Source organism: Amblyraja radiata, chromosome 1 (assembly GCF_010909765.2).
Source record: "Amblyraja radiata isolate CabotCenter1 chromosome 1, sAmbRad1.1.pri, whole genome shotgun sequence".
Taxonomy (NCBI): domain Eukaryota; kingdom Metazoa; phylum Chordata; class Chondrichthyes; order Rajiformes; family Rajidae; genus Amblyraja; species Amblyraja radiata.
Window position 1 is genome coordinate 68,652,731 of NC_045956.1, and position 22,694 is coordinate 68,675,424.

General features: G+C 41.7%; 1 protein-coding gene across 4 annotated transcripts in view; it reads right to left on the reverse strand.

Annotated features, from left to right (window-relative positions):
- Positions 1-12,560: 12,560 nt before the first annotated feature.
- The window catches only part of tnip3 (TNFAIP3 interacting protein 3), an 86,240-nt gene continuing 76,106 nt past the window's right edge, over positions 12,561-22,694 (reverse strand). For all 4 annotated transcript variants that reach the window (XM_033023666.1, XM_033023679.1, XM_033023688.1 and 1 more), the window contains 3 exons: positions 21,739-21,897; positions 15,383-15,461; positions 12,561-14,562 (listed from right to left, as the gene is read on the reverse strand). In XM_033023666.1, the coding sequence (XP_032879557.1) occupies positions 14,531-14,562; positions 15,383-15,461; positions 21,739-21,897 (270 nt within the window). In that variant the 3' untranslated portion in view covers positions 12,561-14,530. The remainder of the gene's footprint in view (positions 14,563-15,382; positions 15,462-21,738; positions 21,898-22,694) is intronic.

Consider the following 22,694-nt stretch of genomic DNA (forward strand, 5'->3'; position numbering starts at 1 on the left):
GCCTGTTTCCCTGCTGTAACTCTCTGTGACTATAAGAAACTATCACATTTTGGAGATAATTGGTCGTTGTGACGGGGGGACCAGCAGTTTCCCCCAAAGGATGAGTAATTCCTTGTCTGCTTCATCTTATGATCTCGTGAAATCTGTTGCAAATTGAGCTTCCTACAGCCAGCTTTTCAGGGGCTTGTGTTCCTTTGTTCCTTTATGGAGACCTAATTAGTGACCTCATTACATCATCACATTGTAACAAATGGTATTCACACAGTATGAATAGAAACTCCGTTCAAAGCGGAAAGTTTGAACTCTTTTCTGCCCACGGATTTCTGAGAAATAATAAAAGATTCCATATAAGTTAACGTCGACACAAACAGAAGTGCTTCTTTCACGCAGCTAAGGATGTTACGGTGCATTTGTCTCTGCCAGGGGAGCAGAAACACATTCCTAAATGTAGATGGACATGTCTCTCCCTGACATTATCAAAATAATATATTTTATATGGATCGGGGCCACATGAGTGGCAATAATGTTTTAGTTTAGTTTTGACATACAGTGAGGAAACAGGCCTCTCGGCCCACCGAGTCCGCACCAACCAGCAATCAGCCATACACGTCTTGTACCCTTCACACTCGCAACAGTTTACAATTAACTTACAAACCTACATGTTGCTGGAATGTGGGAGGAAATCAGAGCATCCGGAGAAAATGTACATGGTCACAGGGAAAACATACAAAAACAGACAGCACTGGATCAAACCTGGTTCTCTGGAGCTGTAAGGCAGTAACTCTACCACTGGACCACTGTGCCACCCACAATGTGGCACTGAGAATGTATGAAAAACATTTGCACAGGTTTTGTATTGTGCATATTTTTTATTTGGAATAAAGTTTATCTTTAAAATAAAAAGAATCACTATAATATATTTTATTTGGTGCTGCTACGAGAAACTGGATGCACGGCACTCTCACAGCTGCAAGTGACTTCATTGGACTCTTCACCAGTTTCTAAACAGATTCAATGGAGCCTTGCAAGATCTAACAAAATCTGGACTTTCTACGGCAGATGGAAGAACAAAGATTGGGTTGTTTATCTTTACAGCTCTCCCTCTGTGGGCCGCTCCCTTCGAATGCAACACTCTGTTTTAGTTTGGCCTAACAGTGCCTGAAGGTATAGGGGGTGGAGCAGGTGTTTGCCAGCCTGCAAACAGCAACACTTACAACCACTGACAGATTTACCCACCCTCTCGCCTTTCAGAAACATTCAGGTGTTCTATTGAAAATATAAGTTGTCCTTTCATTCTCCAGTTATGTGTCTGGCTTCAGCTTTTGATTCTTTTTATTACCTATATGAAATGAGAAACCTAAACATTACAATATCGCGGACAGCTTTAGGTTTAGGTTTATTGTAGTCCCATCTATCGAGGTACAGTGAAAAGTGTAGTTTTATGCACTATCCAATCAAATCTGATAATGCTACACATAAAGATAATTATGCCAAACTCAAGGACAATAGGTTGAGTAAAGGGAAAGCTAGATTTACAGGTAGAAAAGAGATTTAAAGGTGTAGTGCGCTTGCATCAGGTGAGAGCAGATCCTCTCCGGCACTAGCACACAAAGAGTCACCATGCTCCAGCACCATCTTGCAAGGACTTCTTCAAAGTCGGACATATAGGGATGAGATAAGGAGACATTTCTTCATGCAGTGGGTGGTGGTTATTTTGAATTCCCTAATCTAGAGAGCTGTTGAGGGTCAGCCTTTGAGTTCATTCAAAATAGAAATTATAGGTTTCTTTTTTAATTAAAAATCAAGAGAATTGTGGACAGTGTAGGAAGATGGCATGAAGGTGAAAAAGCATGTAAGATCAGGCAGCATGTAATGATGGAGCAGACAGGAAGGGCCAAGTGGTCTACCCTGCTCCTATTTCTTACACTTTTATGTTTTCACTTTGTTTTCTTTTCTGACATTATTCTGCTCAGTCCAGCACTCATTTCAAGTTTACAACACCTAGTTGTTGACTCAATGCCAGATAGCATCCTTCTCCATGTTTTCCTTCAATCATGAACATTTTAACTAGATCACTCATTAATCTTGCATATTTAGATGAAACAAAGTTATTTTACGTCACTTAACTCTTGCAGCCCGCGTGTCATTCTAGGCTGATGAATCTATGCAAAAGCCACTCTAAGATCAATGTCTCCTTCCTGAAGTGCACTGACCAGAAATGACTGCAACTATCCCTATTTAGTGGGCCTAAAACTAAGCGGAAGCTCAGAGGATGACCGTGCCTTTGCTGTGTCGGCACCCAAATTATGGAACGATCTGCCTCTCCACATTAAACAGGCCTCTTCTCTGTCTGTTTTTAAATCACTTCTTAAAACCCATCTCTTCTCCGTGGCCTTTGATACCCAGTAAGATGTCGACTTTATTTATTTACTTGATTTAATTTCTTATTTTGATTGCTTTTATTGCGTGGGTATTATTTTTACTCATATTTTATGTCTTTTAATTTATTGTTGTATTTCATATGTAATTTTTGCGCCTTATGTGAGCTGTTATGTTATGTTCTGTTATGTTGTCTGTTTATGATGTCTTGTTTATTCTTCTGTACAGCACTTTGGTCAACATTGGTTGTTTTAAAGTGCTTAACAAATAAAGTTGGATTGGATTGGATTAGTTCACTGGTTAACGTTGCATTAATCTTGGAGACACAAGCAACTGCAGATGCTAGAATCTTGGGCAAACACATATTGGTGGAATAACTCAGCAGGTCAGGCAGCATCTCTGGACATGGATAGGCTATGTTTCAGGTCGAGTCCCTGACCACCAGTCCTCCAGAGATGTTGCCTGAACCGCTGAATTGTTCCAGCGCTTTATGTACTGCATGAGTTTTAATTTCTTCTCCCAGAAAATGGCAGAGCTATGAAATTCTGTACCACAAAAAGCAGTTAAAGCCAGATAATTTAATATATATTTAAGAATGAATTAGGTATTAGGTAATAGTGGGATCAAGAGGCATGGGATAAAGCCAGAATGGTACAGAATTTGGATGCTCATCTTCAATCATTTAGAATGGTGAAGAAAGCACATTAAACTTAATGGCTTGCACTTACTCCTAGTTTCATTGAGGCAAACATCCTACAGTGCCCTCCATAATGTTTGGGACAAAACCCCATCATTTCTTTATTTGTCTCTGTACTCCACAATTTGAGATTTGTAATTAAAAAAATCTCATGTGGTTAAAGTGCTCATTGGCAGATTTTAATAAAGGCCATTATTATACATTTTCACCATGTCGAAATTACAGCAGTGTTTATACATAGTCCCCCCATTTCAGGCCACCATAATGTTTGGGACACAGCAATGTAATGTAAATAAAAAATTGCCATGTTTAATATTTTGTTGCATACAATGACTGCTTGAAGTCTGCGATTCATGGACATCACCAGTTGCTGAGTGCTTCTCTGGCGATGCTCTGCCGGTCTTGTATTGCAGCCATCTTTAGCTTATGCTTGTTTTGGGGGGTAGTCCCCATCAGTTTTCTCTTCAGCATATAAAAGGCATGCTCAATTGGGTTCAGATCGGTTGATTGACTTGGCCACTCAAGAATTGACCATTTTTTAGCTTTGAAAAACCTCTTTGTTGCTTTAGCAGTATGTTTGGGATCATTGTCTCGTTGTAGAATGAACTGCCGGCCAATGAGTTTTGAGGCATTTGTTTGAACTTAAGCAGATAGGATGTGTCTATATACTTCAGAATTAATTATGCTTCTACCATCAGCAGTTGTATCATCAATGAAGATAAGTGAGCCAGTACCTTCAGCAGCCATACATGCCCAGGCTATAATGCCCCCACCACTGTGTTTTAACAGATGAGGTGATATGGTTTGGATCTTGGGCAGTTCCTTCTCTCCTCCATGCTTTGCTCTTGCCATCACTCTGATATAAGTTAATCTTCATCTCATCTGTCCAAAAGACCTTTTTCCAGAACTGGGGTTACTCTTTTAAGTACTTCTTGGCCAACTGTAACCTTGCCATCCTATTTTTGCAGCTTGCATCTTGCAGTGTAGCCTCTGTATTTCTGTTCATGAAGTCTTCTGCGGACAGTTGTCACTGACAAATCCACACCTGACTCCTGAAGAGTGTTTCTGTCAGACAGGTGTTTGGGAATTTTTTAAATTATAGAGAGAATTCTTCTGTCGTCAGCTGTGGAGGTCTTCTTTGGCCTGCCAGTCCCTTTGCTATTAGTAAGCTCACCAGTGCTCTCTTTCTTCTTAATGATGTTCCAAACTGTTGATTTTGGTAAGCCTAAGGTTTGACTGATGTCTCTAACAGTTTTATTCTTGTTTCTCAGTCTCATAATGGATTCTTTGATTTTCATTGGCACAACTTTGGTTCTCATGTTGATAAACAGCAATAAAAGTTTCCAAAGGTGATGGAAAGACTGGAGGAAAGACTAGGTGCTGAGAGCTGTCTTATACCTGCATTATTGAGGCATTTAATTACACCTGTGCAATTACAAACACCTGTGAATCCATGTGTCATTATGGTGTGAACATTATGGTGCCCTGAAATGGGGGGGACTGCATAAACACAGCTGTAATTTCTACCTGGTGAAACCAAAATGTTTATAAATACCCTTTAATAAGATCTGACAATGTGCACTTTAACCACATGTGACTTTCAGTCTGAAGAAGTGTCTCGACCCGAAATGTCACCTATTGCTTCTCTCCAGAGATGCTGCCTGTCCCACTGAGTTACTCCAGCATTTTTTGTCCATCTTCGGTTTAAAATATCATCTGCAGTTCCTTCCTATCCATTTAGGCCCATTTTTATATATATCCAAACACCAGAGGTCCGTGCACAGATCCCTGTAGATCTCCACTGGTTACACACCTTTAGCCTGAAGAACCCCATTTTACTCCTATCCTGTCATTTAAAAGGAAGCGGTTGTGAAGACTGCATATTCCTTGCATCTTAATTTTCTGGATCAGCATACCATGACAGACTTTGTCAAATGCTGTACTAAAATCTCTGATGACAACATCCACTGCCCTACCCTCATTGAATACCTGCATCAAATGGTGACGTTACTGCAAAGAAACCTGTCCCTGTAAACCATGTTACTGGTAGTCTCGCACCATAACTGCACCAGCCATTGCTGGAACCAGTAACACACCGCCTGTAAGATATTTTCCTTTTTTCGGCCTGGTTTGTCTCTGTTCTTTACTGTCCAAAATTGAACAGAATACAGGGTCAGATTATGGTTTTAACTTACTGCCAGTTCTGTGGAAAGGTACTGGCCAGCTATAATCCACATATCAGTGCATTCTGGACTGCTGCATCTGTGACCTTCTGCCAGAAATATAAAACATGCCTGGATCAGCATATTGAACCTCTCACTCACTGCTCGACTACCACAGCAGTGATTACAGAATGCATTGAGCTGAGGGGTCAGGTGCACTTCATATCTGGCCCCTCAGTTTCATGTCAATTGTGTAGTAGGGGACCCTCTTATTTATTTGAGTAGCATCACACATTTTCCCTAAACATATGTGAATGCCTGATTACATAGGTGTTCATATGTAAACATAAATAATAATAATTTTTCCTTTTGCTGGAATGAATACAAATATTTTAAATTAATTTACCTGACTTGAACAGAGCTTTAAATTAATATACTAGTTTGGCTTTTCATCGGATATTGGACAAGGCTGTCGGGTGGCAGGGGCCATGTGGTTGAAACATTGGCAGAGCTTTAGCGTACACCTCCTGTTGCCCAGTTGCTGTTCTCACTCCGTCTTATGGAATACTGACAGTGGTCATGCTGGCAAGATGTAGGGAGCTTTAAAATGCAAGTCTGATCACGGACGGCAGGGTGCCACAACAGTAGTTTCTGCCTTACAGCTCCAGAGACCCGGGTTCGATCCTGACTACGGGTGCTGTTTGTATGGAGTTTGTACGTTCTCCCTGTGACCTGTGCAGGTTTTCTCCTGGATCCTCCCACACTCCAAAGATGTATAGGTTTGTAGGCTAATTGGCTTGGTAACATTGTAAATTGTTGCTACTGTGTGCAGGTTTGTGTTAGTGTACAGGGTAACTGGTCAGCACAGACTTGCTGGGCCTGTTTCCGTTCTGTGTATCGAAACTAAACTATCCTGCAAGAAATGGACACAAGGCATAGCTAGGTCCAACTTAATCTGACCCATTCCTTCAGTTCATGGGTCTGCTGTGCTTTAACCCATTGTTTTACTTTGGGTGGGCAGTTAACATAGTCAGCATTATTCCTAATTCTTAACAAAATAAGGAACTCCCACTCATTCCTGCTTAATTACTGTGTTAAAGACAAGGTGGCTGGTATTGGACAATGTGTTAATTTGAAGCTAATACAAGTGAAATCCTTTGGATTCCAAACAAAAGCATTAGCCCTTTCTGTACCATAAATGAATCCCTTTGTATAAATTGCAATGGAATTTTGTCACTGTTCATTTGTCATGTCGTTGCCTACACAGGGAGCCGTTGGAGAGAGGAGGACTTACCTGCAGCTGTAAGTATAAATACAGCGCGGGGTTTGCTTCTACAGAGGCCAGGGGAGCCGTTGGAGAGAGGAGGACTTACCTGCAGCTGTAAGTATAAATACAGCGCGGGGTTTGCTTCTACAGAGGCCAGGGGAGCCGTTGGAGAGAGGAGGACTTACCTGCAGCTGTAAGTATAAATACAGCGCGGGGTTTGCTTCTACAGAGGCCAGGGGAGCCGTTGGAGAGAGGAGGACTTACCTGCAGCTGTAAGTGTACCCAAATCTGTAACGTTCCATCTCACTTCCAGAGAAGGATTCTGGTGGAAACCTCTGATTGGTGGAAGAGGACTAGCGGAAGCAGCTGATTGGCTTGTATTGTATTGTAATTGTAAGGCTTTATTGTATTTGGATAAGGGGGAGAAATGAGGGCCAGGGCAGTTTACTGTTCTGGATGTCAGATGTGGGAGGTCATGGAGTCTGAGTGCTCTCCAGACGTCCACATCTGCGCCAGGTGCGTCGAGATGGGGCTCCTAAGGGACCGCGTTAGGAACCTGGAGCAGCAACTCGATGACCTCTGTCTGCTCAGGGAGAGCGAGGAGGTCATAGAAAGGAGTTACAGGGAGGTGGTCACTCCAAGACCACGGGAGACAGAAAACTGGGTCACAGTTAGGAAGGGCAATGGGCAGAGGCAGGGACTGGTGAGTACCCCGGTGGCTGTACACCTTGAAAATAAGTACTCATGTTTGAGTAAGGGTGGGGGAGACAGCCTACCTGGGGGCAGCGACAGCGGCCGGGCCTCTGGCACAAAGACCAGTCCGGTTGCTCAGAAGGGTAAGGAAAAGAAGGGGAGGGCAATTGTAATAGGGGACTCTATAGTCAGGGGGTCGGATAGGCGATTCTGTGGACGCAGACAGGAGTCCCGGATGGTAGTTTGCCTCCCTGGTGCCAGGGTCAGGGATGTGTCTGAACGTGTCCAAGAAATCCTGAAATGGGAGGGAGAGGAGCCTGAGGTTGTGGTGCATATAGGTACCAACGACATAGGTAAAAAAAGAGAAGAGGTCCTGAAAGAAGAATTTAGGGAGTTAGGTAGAGAGTTAAGGAGAAGGACTGGAAAGGTAACAATCTCAGGATTACTGCCTGTGCCACGCGACAGTGAGAGTAGGAATGGAGCGAGGTGGAGGATAAATGCGTGGATGAGGGACTGGTGCAGTGGGTATGGATTCAAGTTTCTGGATCATTGGGACCTCTTTTGGGGAAGGTGCGACCTGTACAGAAAGGACGGGTTGCACTTGAACTCAAGGGGGACCAATATCCTGGCGGGGAGATTTGCAAAGGCTACTGGGGAGACTTTAAACTAGTATGGTTGGGGGGAGGGACTCAAATTGGGAAAGCTAGCAGTCAGTGTGTGAAGCAGGGGGCAGAGAATGGTAGCACTCTGACCCAAAATGTAGGGGAGAGAGAAGAAAAAGAAAATAATCAGAGAATAAGAGAGGGTGGGTTTCTTAAATGTGTATATTTTAATGCTAGGAGCATTGTAAGAAAAGTGGATGAACTTAGAGCCTGGATTGACACCTGGAAGTATGATGTTGTGGCGATCAGTGAAACATGGTTGCAGGAGGGCTGTGATTGGAAACTAAATATTCCAGGATTTCGTTGCTTCAGGTGTGATAGAATTGGAGGGGCAAGAGGTGGAGGTGTTGCATTGCTTATCAGGGAAGATATTACAGCAGTGCTTTGGCAGGATAGATTAGAGGGCTCGTCTAGGGAGGCTATTTGGGTGGAACTAAGAAATGGGAAAGGGGTAGCAACACTTATAGGGGTGTATTATAGACCGCCAAATGGGGAGCGAGAATTGGAAGAGCAAATATGTAAGGAGATTGCAGATATTAGTAGTAAGCACAAGGTAGTGATTGTGGGAGATTTCAATTTTCCACACATAGACTGGGAAACACATTCTGTAAATGGGCTGGATGGGTTGGAGTTTGTAAAATGTGTGCAGGATAGTTTTTTGCAACAATACATAGAAGTACCTACTAGAGAAGGGGCGGTACTGGACCTCCTGTTAGGAAATGAGATGGGTCAGGTGGCAGAGGTATGCGTTGGGGAACAGTTCGGGTCCAGTGATCACAATACCATTAGTTTCAATATAATTATGGAGAGGGACAAAACTGGACCTAGGGTTGAGATTTTTGATTGGAGAAAGGCTAACTTTGAGGAGATGCGAAAGGATTTAAAAGGAGTAAATTGGGACAGTTTGTTTTATGGGAAAGATGTGGAAGAGAAATGGAGTACATTCAAAGGTGAAATTTTAAGAGTACAGAATCTTTATGTCCCTGTTCGGTTGAAAGGAAATCGTAAAAATTGTAAAGAGCCATGGTTTTCAAGGGAAATTGGACACTTGGTTCGGAAAAAGAGGGATATCTACAATAGTTATAGGCAGCATGGAGTAAATGAGGTGCTTGAGGAGTATAAAGAATGTAAAAAGAATCTTAAGAAAGAAATTAGAAAAGCTAAAAGAAGATATGAGGTTGCTTTGGCAAGTAAGGTAAAAGTAAATCCGAAGGGTTTCTACCGCTATATTAATAGCAAAAGGATAACTAGGGATAAAATTGGTCCATTAGAGAGTCAGAGTGGCCAACTATCTGCAGAGCCAAAAGAAATGGGGGAGATATTGAACAGTTTCTTTTCTTCGGTATTCACCAAGGAAAAGGATATTGAATTATGTGAGGTAAGGGAAACAAGTAGAGTAGCTATGGAAACTATGAGGATCAAAGAAGAGGAAGTACTGACACTTTTGAGAAATATAAAAGTGGATAAGTCTCCAGGTCCGGACAGGATATTCCCTAGGACATTGAGGGAAGTTAGTGTAGAAATAGCAGGGGCTATGGCAGAAATATTTCAAATGTCATTAGAAACGGGAATAGTGCCGGAGGATTGGCGTACTGCGCATGTTGTTCCATTGTTTAAAAAGGGGTCTAAGAGTAAACCTAGCAATTATAGACCTATTAGTTTGACGTCAGTGGTGGGCAAATTAATGGAAAGAATACTTAGAGATAATATATATAAGCATCTGGATAAACAGGGTCTGATTAGGAACAGTCAACATGGATTTGTGCCTGGAAGGTCATGTTTAACTAATCTTCTTGAATTTTTTGAAGATGTTACTCGGGAAATTGATGAGGGTAAAGCAGTGGATGTTGTGTATATGGACTTCAGTAAGGCCTTTGACAAGGTTCCTCATGGAAGGTTGGTTAAGAAGGTTCAATGGTTGGGTATTAATGGTGGAGTAGCAAGATGGATTCAACAGTGGCTGAATGGGAGATGCCAGAGAGTAATGGTGGATGGTTGTTTGTCAGGTTGGAGGCCAGTGACGAGTGGGGTGCCACAGGGATCTGTGTTGGGTCCACTGTTGTTTGTCATGTACATCAATGATCTGGACGATGGTGTGGTAAATTGGATTAGTAAGTATGCAGATGATACTAAGATAGGTGGGGTTGCGGGTAATGAAGAAGAGTTTCAAAGTCTACAGAGAGATTTATGCCAGTTGGAAGAGTGGGCTGAAAGATGGCAGATGGAGTTTAATGCTGATAAGTGTGAGGTGCTACATCTTGGCAGGACAAATCAAAATAGGACGTACATGGTAAATGGTAGGGAATTGAAGAATGTAGGTGAACAGAGGGATCTGGGAATAACTGTGCACAGTTCCATGAAAGTGGAATCTCCTGTAGATAGGGTGGTAAAGAAAGCTTTTGGTGTGCTGGCCTTTATAAATCAGAGCATTGAGTATAGAAGTTGGGATGTAATGTTAAAATTGTACAAGGCATTGGTGAGGCCAATTCTGGAGTATGGTGTACAATTTTGGTCGCCTAATTTTAGGAAGGATGTCAACAAAATAGAGAGAGTACAGAGGAGATTTACTAGAATGTTGCCTGGGTTTCAGCAACTAAGTTACAGAGAAAGGTTGAACAAGTTAGGGCTTTATTCTTTGGAGCGCAGAAGGTTAAGGGGGGACTTGATAGAGGTTTTTAAAATGATGAGAGGGATAGACAGAGTTGACGTGGAAAAGCTTTTCCCACTGAGAGTAGGGAAGATTCAAACAAGGGGACATGACTTGAGAATTAAGGGACTGAAGTTTAGGGGTAACATGAGGGGGAACTTCTTTACGCAGAGAGTGGTAGCTGTGTGGAATGAGCTTCCAGTGAAGGTGGTGGAGGCAGGTTCGTTTTTATCATTTAAAAATAAATTGGATAGTTATATGGATGGGAAAGGAATGGAGGGTTATGGTCTGAGCGCAGGTATATGGGACTAGGGGAGACTATGTGTTCGGCACGGACTAGAGGGGTCGAGATGGCCTGTTTCCGTGCTGTAATTGTTATATGGTTATGTCAAATGGCTTGCTTTCAATCTCATTGTTTGAACATAGGGGCTGAAACTGTCATGGACATGCATAAAATACCTTTCCCCAAAATTGTAGTGAATTTGCCAGCTCATTCATTTTAAATTTGTATATGACTTTCCATAAAATAATATACATAGGTATCTCATACATCATAAGTAGCCTTCAAAGGAGAATTGGATAAATGTGGGGATGAAGGAATACTAGACTTAGAAAGAGCATCACAAATATGACGTGTTAACTCTGTAGCCTTCCTTGATGTTGCCCTGCTGTTACTTTTATGACTTAATATTTCTAAATTTGAACAAGTGTGTAACTATGTTCTGTTGAACATGCATGCAGTAAAGAAGCCCATTAAAATAACCACACAAATAGTCAGGTTAAATATCTCTTTCTCATTATCTGAAAAACATCATAGAATTTTAAACAGTCACAATATGTTACAGTCTACATCTAATATATACATTTCATTAAGATGACAACAGGTCAATTCACAAATATTAACACAACATATTTTCTACAGCAAACAAAAATGAAAATTGTTTTCATGCAGCAGTATCCATAATGAATACTGAGGTAAATGTCCTTGCTTACACATGTTCGGAAATATAAAACAACAATTTCCCAATGAAAATTTAACAAATGGATCCAATTAAAAATATCAGAGAACATGACAAACTGATGAATAATTTCCTGCCAGTTTGTTTTGGTTTGGTATGTTATTTACAACTTTGATAAGAATCTGCAGTTTTCCCTTTAATGTTATGCTGCACACATTGAATATGTCAATGGGCAATTGCCCTCCCTTTTAACATGGTAGCCATCTTGCCAGCCAGGTCCGAGACTGGGCTCATGCAGATAATGTGCATGTAACTATTCAATTCTCAGATAGTTTTTCATAAGAATTATCCTGGTATTAGAGTCATAGAGTGATACAGTGTGGAAACAGGCCCTTCGGCCCAACTTGCCCACACCGGCCAACATGTCCCAGCAACACTAGTCCCACCTGCCTGCACTTGGTCCATATCCCTCAAAACAAACCTGTCCTATCCATGCACCTGTCGAACTGTTTCTTAAATGATGGGATAGTCCCAGCACCAACTACCTCATCTGGCGGCTTGTTTCATACACCCATCCCCTTGGATTCCTATTAAATCTTTACCCCTTCACTTTGTACCTATGTCCTCTGGCCCTCGATTCCCCTACTCTGGGCAAGGAATGGTGCATCTACCCGATCTATTCCTCTCATGATTTTACACACCTCTATAAGATCTCCCCTCATCCTCCTGTGTTCCATGGAATAGAGACCCAGCCTACTCAACCTCTCCCTATAGCTCACACCCTCTAGTCATAGCAACATCCTCATAAATCTTTTCTGACCCCTTTCAAGCTTGACAATATCTTTCCTACAACATGGTGCCCAGAACTGAACACAATATTCTAAATGCGGTCTCACCAACATCTTATACAACTGCAACATGATCTCCCAACTTCTATACTCAATACTCTGACTGATGAAGGCAAATGTGCCAATAACCTTTTTGACCACCTTATCTACTTGCGACTCGACCTTCAAGGAACCATGCACCTGCGGTCCTAGATCCCTCTGCTCTACAACACTCCCAAGAGGTCTACCATTTACTGTGTAGGTCCTGCCCTTGTTAGACGCCTCGAAATGCAACACTTCACACTTCTCTGTATTAAATTCCATCAACCATTCCTCAGCCCACCTGACCAATTGATCCAGATCCTGCTGCAATCTTTCACAATTATTAGACGTTGCTATAGTTTATGTTTCCTCTGCTCCTTAAACAGTAACTTGAGTTTGGAATTAAATGTGATCCAAAAATTATTATTATACAAAAGTATGGAGCTGCAAGATTAAAATAATCTGGATCCCCACGGGATTAGGAGTTCTCAGAGCCTCATTATCTCTGCCCCTGGAAGGCTCCACTTCAAAGCATTTCAAACATCTTAATCAGCCAATTTAATTTTAATATTCCAGCAGTGCTGGGAACATGCATAATTTGAAATGCAGAACATTTAGCACCCGAGACATGCAGTATGGAACAAAATAGCATCTGAACAAGAGCAATGGTTATAATCACAATCTCATGCCTTTCAAAAGATCCAAAAATACTTCATTAAGAACAAAGCTACTTGAAAAAACAATTTTTACAGCCAGTCAGGACAGGCATTTTGTACTTAGCTGAGTGCTACGAACAAATTGAGATGAATGGCCAGGAACTCTGCCTTGGCTGGTGTTGGTCTCAGAAGGGACATTGGTTTGGACACCAACAAGTAATTCAAAACCAATGAGACCATGAACCATCAGAACTGGACTCTAGTTTAATGCCCCATCCAAGGATATTGAAATGGGTAAGCACAGTGGTATGGATGGTGGAGCTTTACCTTACAGTCCCAGAGACCCAAGATTGACCCAACCTCCAGTGCTGTCTGAGTGGAGTTTGCACGCTTTCTGTGCAACTGCAGGGATTCCCACCAAATGCTGTCATTTCTTTCCACATCCTAAAGAAATGTTCGTTGGTAAGTTAATTGGCCATTCTTTATTGACCTCAGTGTATAGGTGAATGGTAGAATCTAGCAGTATTGATGGGAGTGTAGAGATAGAATGGGATTAGCGTATGACTAGTATAAATAGCTGCCCGAGGGTTGATGTGGTCTCATTCGGCCGAAGGGTCTGTTTCCGTGCTGTATAATTCTATGGATCCTTTCAGACATTGCACTGTTAAGGCAGTTTATGTTTTATACTGGAATGGGGCACACCAACTACAGCATTTTATGGTATTTTTGAACCATAGACAATCTGTGCAGGAGTAGGCCATTCGGCCCTTCGAGCCGAATTCAATTCAGGTCACAATGTTTTGAACAATTCAAAACATTGTGACCTGCTTCACAAGAATATAATAAAGCTGACATTTTCACTCAGCCATGGAAGGAAACATTAGGACAGATGACCAATACCTTGGTCAAAGAGAATCAAGGAGGGTATCCATTGAGGTGGAGATAGAAAGGCAAGTCCAAACAGCAACCCAAGACAAACCATCAAAATGTATTGAATTGACACTAAGTGCTGGAGTAACTCAGCAGGTCAGGCAGCATCTCTGGACGCGAGGTCCCAACCCAACATGTCGCCTATTCATGCCATTTAGAGAATAGATACACATATTGTGTTCTATTTCAAAATATATACCATTGTACATAGCAGTTCAGTGCTTTCTGGCTCACAAGCAACTTGATCCACCATTGGGGGCCACAGTTGCATCTTATTAGGAAAAAAAGTTTGAAATTCCCAACATAGACCCCTGCTCCTCAACCTTTACCTCCATATTTAATTGCATGCCCTGTCTTTCAATATTCTTAAAATGCCTTGGGGCTTTTTAATACATTAAATGACCGGTGGAAATATAAATTGTTACAGTTGACACAATCAAGGAGGCAAGCTTGAGTTTTCTTTAAATGTGCATATTTAAGAAGTGGAAGCCAAGAACATACATTAAATTATAATAGGGGCAGATGCACCAGAGCAACTGTTAGCAACGACCTAGTGTTGTTTGAAGACATTGATAAATAATCACAGCAATCATTTTACTCCGCAACTTGCTATTGTGGAGTTCTTTTTGCTGTGGTAACATCTGCAAATGTGGAAAAAAGTTTGTTAGTAGTTGAATGCAATTTAAGATTTGTTTGCTAGCATTTCAATTGATTGATTGATTGATTGCTTAAATTGATTGAAAGATACAACATGGAAACGAGCCATTCAACCCATCAAGTATTTGCTGATTATTGGTCATATGTTCATACTAGTTCAAAAGTTTCAAAGGTCAGTTTATTGTCACATGTACCAATTAAGGTACAGTGAAACTCGATTACCATACAGCCATACTAAAAATAGCAACAAGACACACAACTACATAAAAGTTAACATAAACATCCACCACAGCAGATTCCCCACTGTGATGGAAGGCAATAAAGTCTAATCTTCTTCCCTCGTTCCCTAGTTCTATGTTATGCTACCTTTACATTCACTCGCTACATATTAGCGGAATTTTGCAGAGGCCAATTAGCCTACAAACCCGCATGGCTTTGGGATGTGGGAGGAAACCGGAGCATCTAGAGGAAACCCACACAGTCGCAGGGGAAAAAGTGCAAACTCCACAAAGACGCCACCTGAGGTCAGGATCAAACCCAGATCTCTGGTGCTGTGAGGAAGCAGCTTCACCAGCTGCTCCACTGTGCCTGCCAAAGTTTTTCAATGACTGTCATCCCTGGCAGTAACAGTTCACTCTAGCCACAAACAAGAATTTCAAGGATGAGGATTTTCTACAAATTTACAAATAACTGAGACAAAGAATGTTTGATTGATATTGGGAAATGGATTGATGTCCCAACGCGTTAATTCAAATAGCAAAAAAATAAACAAATATAATCATAAAGGACTGATCAAAGGCTTACCTTTTGGCCTGCAATTTTGACTGTTTTGCTGACCTGATGAAGACTGGTTGGTATATGGAACATACCATGGATATTCTGGCTACAAATCAAAGAATATACAAAAATTGTAAAAGATTGCTATAAATGTATTTGGATGGCTGATGAAAACGGTGAGGGAATTCTGTAACCTCTCATACAGATGGAGTGGGCAAAGTTTAAATGTAATTGGGAAGTGGTGCAAAGATACACTTTTCAAAACATCTCATCCACAAATGTAAATCCTTAACTTGTTGGAATATACCACAGTTAGACACAAAATGCTGGAGTAACTCAGCGGGATAAGCAGTATCTCTGGAGAGAAGGAATGGGTGATGTTTTTCGGGTCGAGACCACTCTTCAGACTGGTGTCAGGGGAGTGGGCGGGACAGAGATAGAATGTAGCTGGAGACAGCAAGACTGGTGGGAGAACTGGGAAGGGAGTGGAGAGAGGGAGAGCAAGGGCTATTTGAAGTTATAGTTACAGACATGTCTCTTATGCAAAGTTGGTCTTGATGTGAAAGACAAATTAAAATATACTCCAAAATAAGTACAGAATGGCAAAAAAAGAGTAATAAATAGACCAATTAAAGAAAGATTCCAGAATTGTAATTTACAACATCCTGAATTTTAAACATTCTACTGAAGGTATAGACTTATGGCAGAGGTTAAAATTATAAATTCAGAACCATCTTATCTTAGACTGGTCTCTTGTAATATTCAGAGAACCTACAGCGGAGAGGGTGGGCAATTGGTCATGAATGGAAATGCCAGGCCAACTGTAATAAACTGTGGAAATAATTTAAACATCTTCCTTGCTTTGCAGTCTGGGGAAGTAGACATAACATACACTCCTGGCAACTTTCCAAAAGGCAGAATGGAGTAGATATTTGTCTTGGCAAAAGAAAGTTGGACAAGTTGTTAAACTGCCTTCCTCGATAAAGAAAAGTGGTATGAAATGGGATAGCAATTTGTTACTGCAAGGTTGTTTCATGTATTTTGTGTTTTGTGTTTTTTTGACTGTTGGTAGATCAATTTCCCTCCTGGGATAAATAAAGCTCTATCATATAGTACTTCCCAGATTTAGTATTTACTGGCACCTTCATTCTGCAACATGATATGCCATGTGTTTTCTGCACCGTTCCAGAGCCAGCCCTTTAATATTTTTAATCAACCAGTTTCTCCATATCAGAGTGTATTGCTCTCTTTATGAAATGCCCAATTATCAAGAATTACACTCAATAAGGCTCTCATAGAATCAAAAGCATTTATGCCATAGGAAGCTGTTCAGCCCATTTTGTTTGTGCTTGTTGAAGAATGGTAATCCATGATCCAACCCTTGTTCCATAGCCTCACAGATTCTGTCTCTTCAAGTCTTCAACCTGGCATGTTAAACATAAAGCGGGTTTCTGCCTCCACCACTGTCTTGGGTAATGAGTTTCAAATTTCCTGCACTCATTAACTGATTTTTATTAACCCACTCAGCATTCATTAACACATTTTCTTTTCTCATAGAGTCTTAGAGTGATACTGTGTGGAAACAGGTCCTTCGGCCCAACAATGTCCCAGCTACACTAGTCCCACTTGCCTGCGTTTGGCCCATATCCCTCCAAACCTATACTACCCATGTACCTGCCTAACTGTTTCTTAAATGACAGGATAGTCCCAGTCTCAACTACCTCCTCTGGCAGCTTGTTCCATACACCCACCACCCTTTATGTGAAAAAGTTACCCCTTGGATTCCTATTAAATCTTTTCCCCTTCACCTTGAACACATGTCCTCTGGTCCTCGATTCCCCTAGTCTGGGCAAAGGACTGTGCATCTAGCTGATCTATTCCTCTCATGATTTTGTGTACCTCGATAAGATCTCACCTCATCCTCCTGCGCTCCATGGAATAGAGACCCAGCCTACTCATCCTCTCCCTATAGCTTCCACCCTCTAGTCCTGGCAGCATCCTCATAAATCTTTTCAGAACCCTTTCAAGCATGACAATATCTTTCCTACAACATGGTGCCCAGAACTGAACACAATATTCTAAATGCGGTCTCACGAATGTCTTATAGAACTGCAACATGACCTCCTAACGTCTATACTCAATACTCTGATGAAGGCCAAATAGCAAAAAGCCTTTTTGACCACCTTATCTATCTGCGACTCGACCTTCAAGGAGCCATTCACCTGTAGCCCTAGATCCCTCCGCTCCACAACACTACCCAGAGGCCTTCCACAAGGTCCTGCCTTTGTTCGACGTCCCAAAATGCAACAACTCACACTTTTCTGTATTAAATTCCATCAACAATTCCATCAATCATTCCTGGCCAATCGATCCAGATCCTGCTGAAATCTTTCACAAATATCTTCACTATCTGCAAAACCACTAACTTTTGTATCAACAGCAAACTTGCTAATCTTGTCCTCTTTGTTCTCATCCAAATCATCGATGTAGATGACAAACAGTAACGGGCCCAGCATCAAATCCTGAGGCACACCACTAATCACAGGCCTCGAGTCAGAGAAGCAACCTTCCACCATCAGCCTCTGCTTCCTTCCATGGAGCCAATTTGCTATCCATTCAGCTATCTCCCCTTGGATCCCATGCGATCTAACCTTCCAGAGCAGCCTACCATGCTGAACCTTGTCGAATGCGTTACTGAAATCCATGTACATAACATCTACACATCTGCCCCCATCAACCTTTTTGGTCATGTCTTCAAAAAAAATCAATCCAGATTTATGAGACACGACCCCTCACATACAAAACCATGCTGACTATTCCCATTCAGCCCTTGTCCATCCAAATGCCTGTATAACCTACCCCTCAGAATACTCTCCAGTAACCTACCAACTACAGATGTTAAGCTCACCGGCCTACTGCTCCCAGCATTTTCCCTGCTGCCCTTCTTGAAAAGAGGCACATTTGTCACCCTCCAGTCTTCCGGCATCTCTCCTGTATTTAAGGACGACTCGTAAATTTCCAACCAGGGCTCCCCCAATTTCCTCTCCAGTTTCCTTGGATATATCTGATCAAGCCCTGGAGATTTGTCTGCCTTCAAACATGACAATATCTTTAGTACTTCAAATCTCCTCTAGTGCTTCCACCAATTAAGGTGTTCTTCTTGTCGAGTCCACACACAAGATTAGAAGTTGTTCAGCCAGAGCTGAACACACTTCTCGACATCTGCATACAATGGTGTCTGTCTTGTCGCTTCTTGTGCGCGGTGGTGGAAAGATCGGTGAAAACAGGGCCGCAACGTGAATGCTCTTTCCTTGACCTCACCAATTAACTGAAATTTATGGAACCTCGTTAAGTTCTTACAGTGCACCCAAGCATCTCAGAACTTTATAAACTTTAATTTAATCCCAACTCAGCTTCCTTGGTTTCAAAATCAACAACCCAGCCTACCTAATGTTTCTTCCTAATTAAAATTATCCAGTCTTGGCAACATCCTTGCAAATCTCCTCTGCACAGAGAATACAGCGCAGTACAGCACAGGAAAAGGCCAACACAAAGCATGTTGCCAAATTAAGCTAATCCCTTCTGCATCCATGTGATAAATTTTCCTTCATTTCCAACATATTCATGGGTCTAAGTAAAAGCCACTATTGTATGTTTCCACCAGCACCCCTGGCAGCATGTCCCATATACCGAACACACCGTGTAAAAAACAACTTGCCGCATACATCTCTTTTAAACTTTCCCCTTCGGGCCTTAAAGCCATACACTGTAGTATTTGACTGTTCAATTCTGGGGAAATTATTCTGACTACCCACCCACTCTGTGCCTCTCATAATTGTATAAACTTCTCCCCTCAGCCTCTGATGCTCCATAGAAAACAATCTAAGTTTATCCAACCTCTCTTTATACTTAATACCCTATAATTCAAACGACATTCAGGTAAACCTTTCCTGTATCTACTCCAAAGCCTCCATGTTCTTCCTGCAATAGGGCAACCAGAACTGCACACAATTGTCCAAATGTGGCCCGACCAAAGTTTTATAAAGGTGCAACATGACTTCCTGACTCCTTTACTCAATCCCCTAACTGATTAAAGCAAGCATGCCACAAGCTTTATTTACCACTCTATCTACTGGTGTTGCTACTTTCAGTGAGCTATGCCCTAGCACCCCAAGATCCATCAGTTCATCAATGCTGTTAAAGGTGCTGCCATGTGACCTCCCTAAGTGCAACACTTTGCACTCGCCCAGACTGAACTCCACCTGCTATTTTTACATCCATATCTGTTCCTGATCAATATCCTGCTGTATCATTTGACAGCCTTTTTACTGTCTTTAACTCCACCAATTTGTGTCGTCTACAAACTTATTAACAAAGCCATTCGTCATTTATGCAACTTCTCCAGTTCTATCACTTCCCTCCCCAGTAGGGATTTATCAAGTACTATCACTGCCTCTCTTGCTCTTTTATTCAATACCTCAGCCAATAAAGTCAAGTACCTGGAGTGGCTTTTTAACCACGTATTACACCATCTTCAGGGATACATGCAAACGTGATCCAGAATCCTTTGATTCCTATACCTTTCTTAGTTTTCTACAATTTGTTTTGCATACCTTTGAGTTTTCTCACTCACTAAATTACATTGCCCTTTCCTGGATGGAATTCCATTTGCCATTGTGTTCCCAGCCAGCCCAACCACTGTACTCTGGAACTTTCCTCCTCACAGTTGATATACTGTTAATTTCAATATAATCAGCAAACATTTTAAATTGCCTTCTTCATTCAAGATGACAATTTATAACTATCACAAAATGCAAAGCCTCACATGAAGCTCTGAAGCACCTCATTGCTCAGAGTCCTCCAGTTACTAAAATTCTTGCCAACCATTTTGCTCTGGTTTCTACCATATCCAGATGGACACTTTTATGGACCCCGGAAGTTTTATTTTCTAGATCAATCTGCAAATTTGTATTTTGTCAGATACCTTGCCATGATCAACAGAAACCTTATCAAACACAGTTCATCCTCCTTTTTACAATCTCATAAATTTCCATCAAATTAATTAGACATTACCTTTCTTTAACCAATCTATGCTATCTGTCCTTGGTGCACGCTGTACTTCTCTCAATGCTGGTTTATACCATGCGTCAGAGTTTAACTCAACATTCTGCTCCTCGCCAATGTCAAACTGGCTGGTCTATAGTTGTGCAATATATCCCTTTCTCACTTTTTTAAGTATATCACAACTAGGTATCTGCTCATGAACTAGTCCCTGTCTGAACATGTGGATCTGTACATCTGTGTGGTTATTAATACAGTGAAGGTCAGGCACAATGGGGTAGATATCTGTCCTGAAAACATAGCATAAACTATGCAAGTGCAAACTGGCAGCTTGCCCAAGTAAATAATAAAACAGGATGTTAATTCACCAGTGTCTGTGATGTATCAGGTTTTCACCATGCTGCACCTTATTTAAGATCCATGCATGACAAGTTATTGCAATTTCCCTTTCTCAGAAAAATCCACTGCTCTTCTTTGAACATCCTGGCCTGCATTTATCCCTCAGGCCATATCCCTCAGTCAGGTTTAATGTGGTAATGCAGGTCAAAGGTTAAATTAATTGTATAGAATTGCAAAGGTAACTTCAGTTAATAAACTGAGGTTCAGGAAGCAGAATAGAGATTCAACTACACACAGCAGGAAGCAATGTCACTTTTATTAATTCCTGTTCTTTTGGAAAAGTGTTATTTTAATTAAGCCACATTCACAAGTAACAAATTGATTAATTTTCAACTATACAGTGCCAGGTATATTTAGGAAATTATAGTTTAATTGAAGATGGAGAACGAGAACAGGAATGGGAGAACAAGAATGGGAGAGAGAACAAGAATGGGAGAGAGAGAGTAAGTGAGGAAGAGAGAGAGAGAGAGAGAGAGAGAGAGAGAGAGAGAGATAGACAAGAGAGAAGGAGACACCAAGCTACAGTGAAACGGAAAGGAGGAAGTCCCATTCAAAGTTTCTTGCTTTTATCTACTTAAAACAAAATCACAAGAATGTGCAATGTTTGTCCCCAAGATGGGGTTGTTTACACCAGAGACCAGGCTGGTTTCTCATCACTACCAGGTAAGATAAAATAACAGACAAAAGCAAATCCTCTCGTCAATGGCTTACCCTGCGCAACAAGGAAGGTAAAGGTCTGGCAGCGGAAATTTTCTTTCCTGTACAGTAAAGTCTGTATTTACACTTTGCCTTGGGGATGAGAACTTCAAATACAAAATGCACAATGTTTTCCATGCACTTTGGGAATAGATATGTTAGCAATTACTTTCAAATATATTTAGCATTTTACAATTTTATTTGATACAAAATAAATGATCACTCACCATCGGATGCTGGTAGGCTCTACTTGTGGTCTGTGCCGTGAGAATGGCTGGGCCTGGATAGTGGATGGGGATTCCAAACGGGGCATGTCCATAATTAACACATGGTGCGTAAGCAACGGGCAAGCACGGGGCGGCAGGTGACGGTGAAATCTCTCTTGCCTGAGAGAAAGATACAAAAATATACAAAATGATCTACGCTGTAAAAGTAACTGCATTAATGCACTTTTCATGCCACGGACGCGAGTTGTGACTTAATTTTCCTATTTTTGCAACCAAAAGCTTGTGGCCAAAATTTATCTTCCAGAACCTTCATTGTTCCACTGAGCAGAACGCCATCCCATACATTCAATAACAATAACACCAAGCGTAGGTTGGGCGACCGTTTCGCCGAACACCTCCGCTCAGTCCGCCTTAACCTACCTGACCTCCCGGTGGCTCAGCACTTCAACTGCCCCTCCCATTCCCAATCCGACCTCTCTGTCCTGGGTCTCCTCCATTGCCAGAGTGAGCAACAGCGGAAATTGGAGGAACAGCACCTCATATTCCGTCTGGGGTCCTTGCGCCCTTATGGCATCAACATTGAATTCCCCCAATTTGGCTAGCCTGTGCTGTCCCCTCCCCTTCCTTCACCCTATAGCTGTCTCCTCCCACCCTCCCATCCGCCCGCCCTCGGGCTCCTCCTCCTCCCTTTATCCTTCTTTCTTTCCCCACCCCCCATCAGTCTGAAGAAGGGTTTCGGCCCGAAACGTCGCCTATTTCCTTCGCTCCATAGATGCTGCTGCACCCGCTGAGTTCCTCCAGCAATTTTGTGTACATTCAATAACATAGTTCAGCTGTTATCTTCAATTACATTCATGTTCACTCTGAAGTTGCATTTGCAACCCCGGAGGATATTTCAGCTCCTTAACTAGAAAATGGAAACATCAAAAAAACAATTGTCCAGATATTGATTTTAA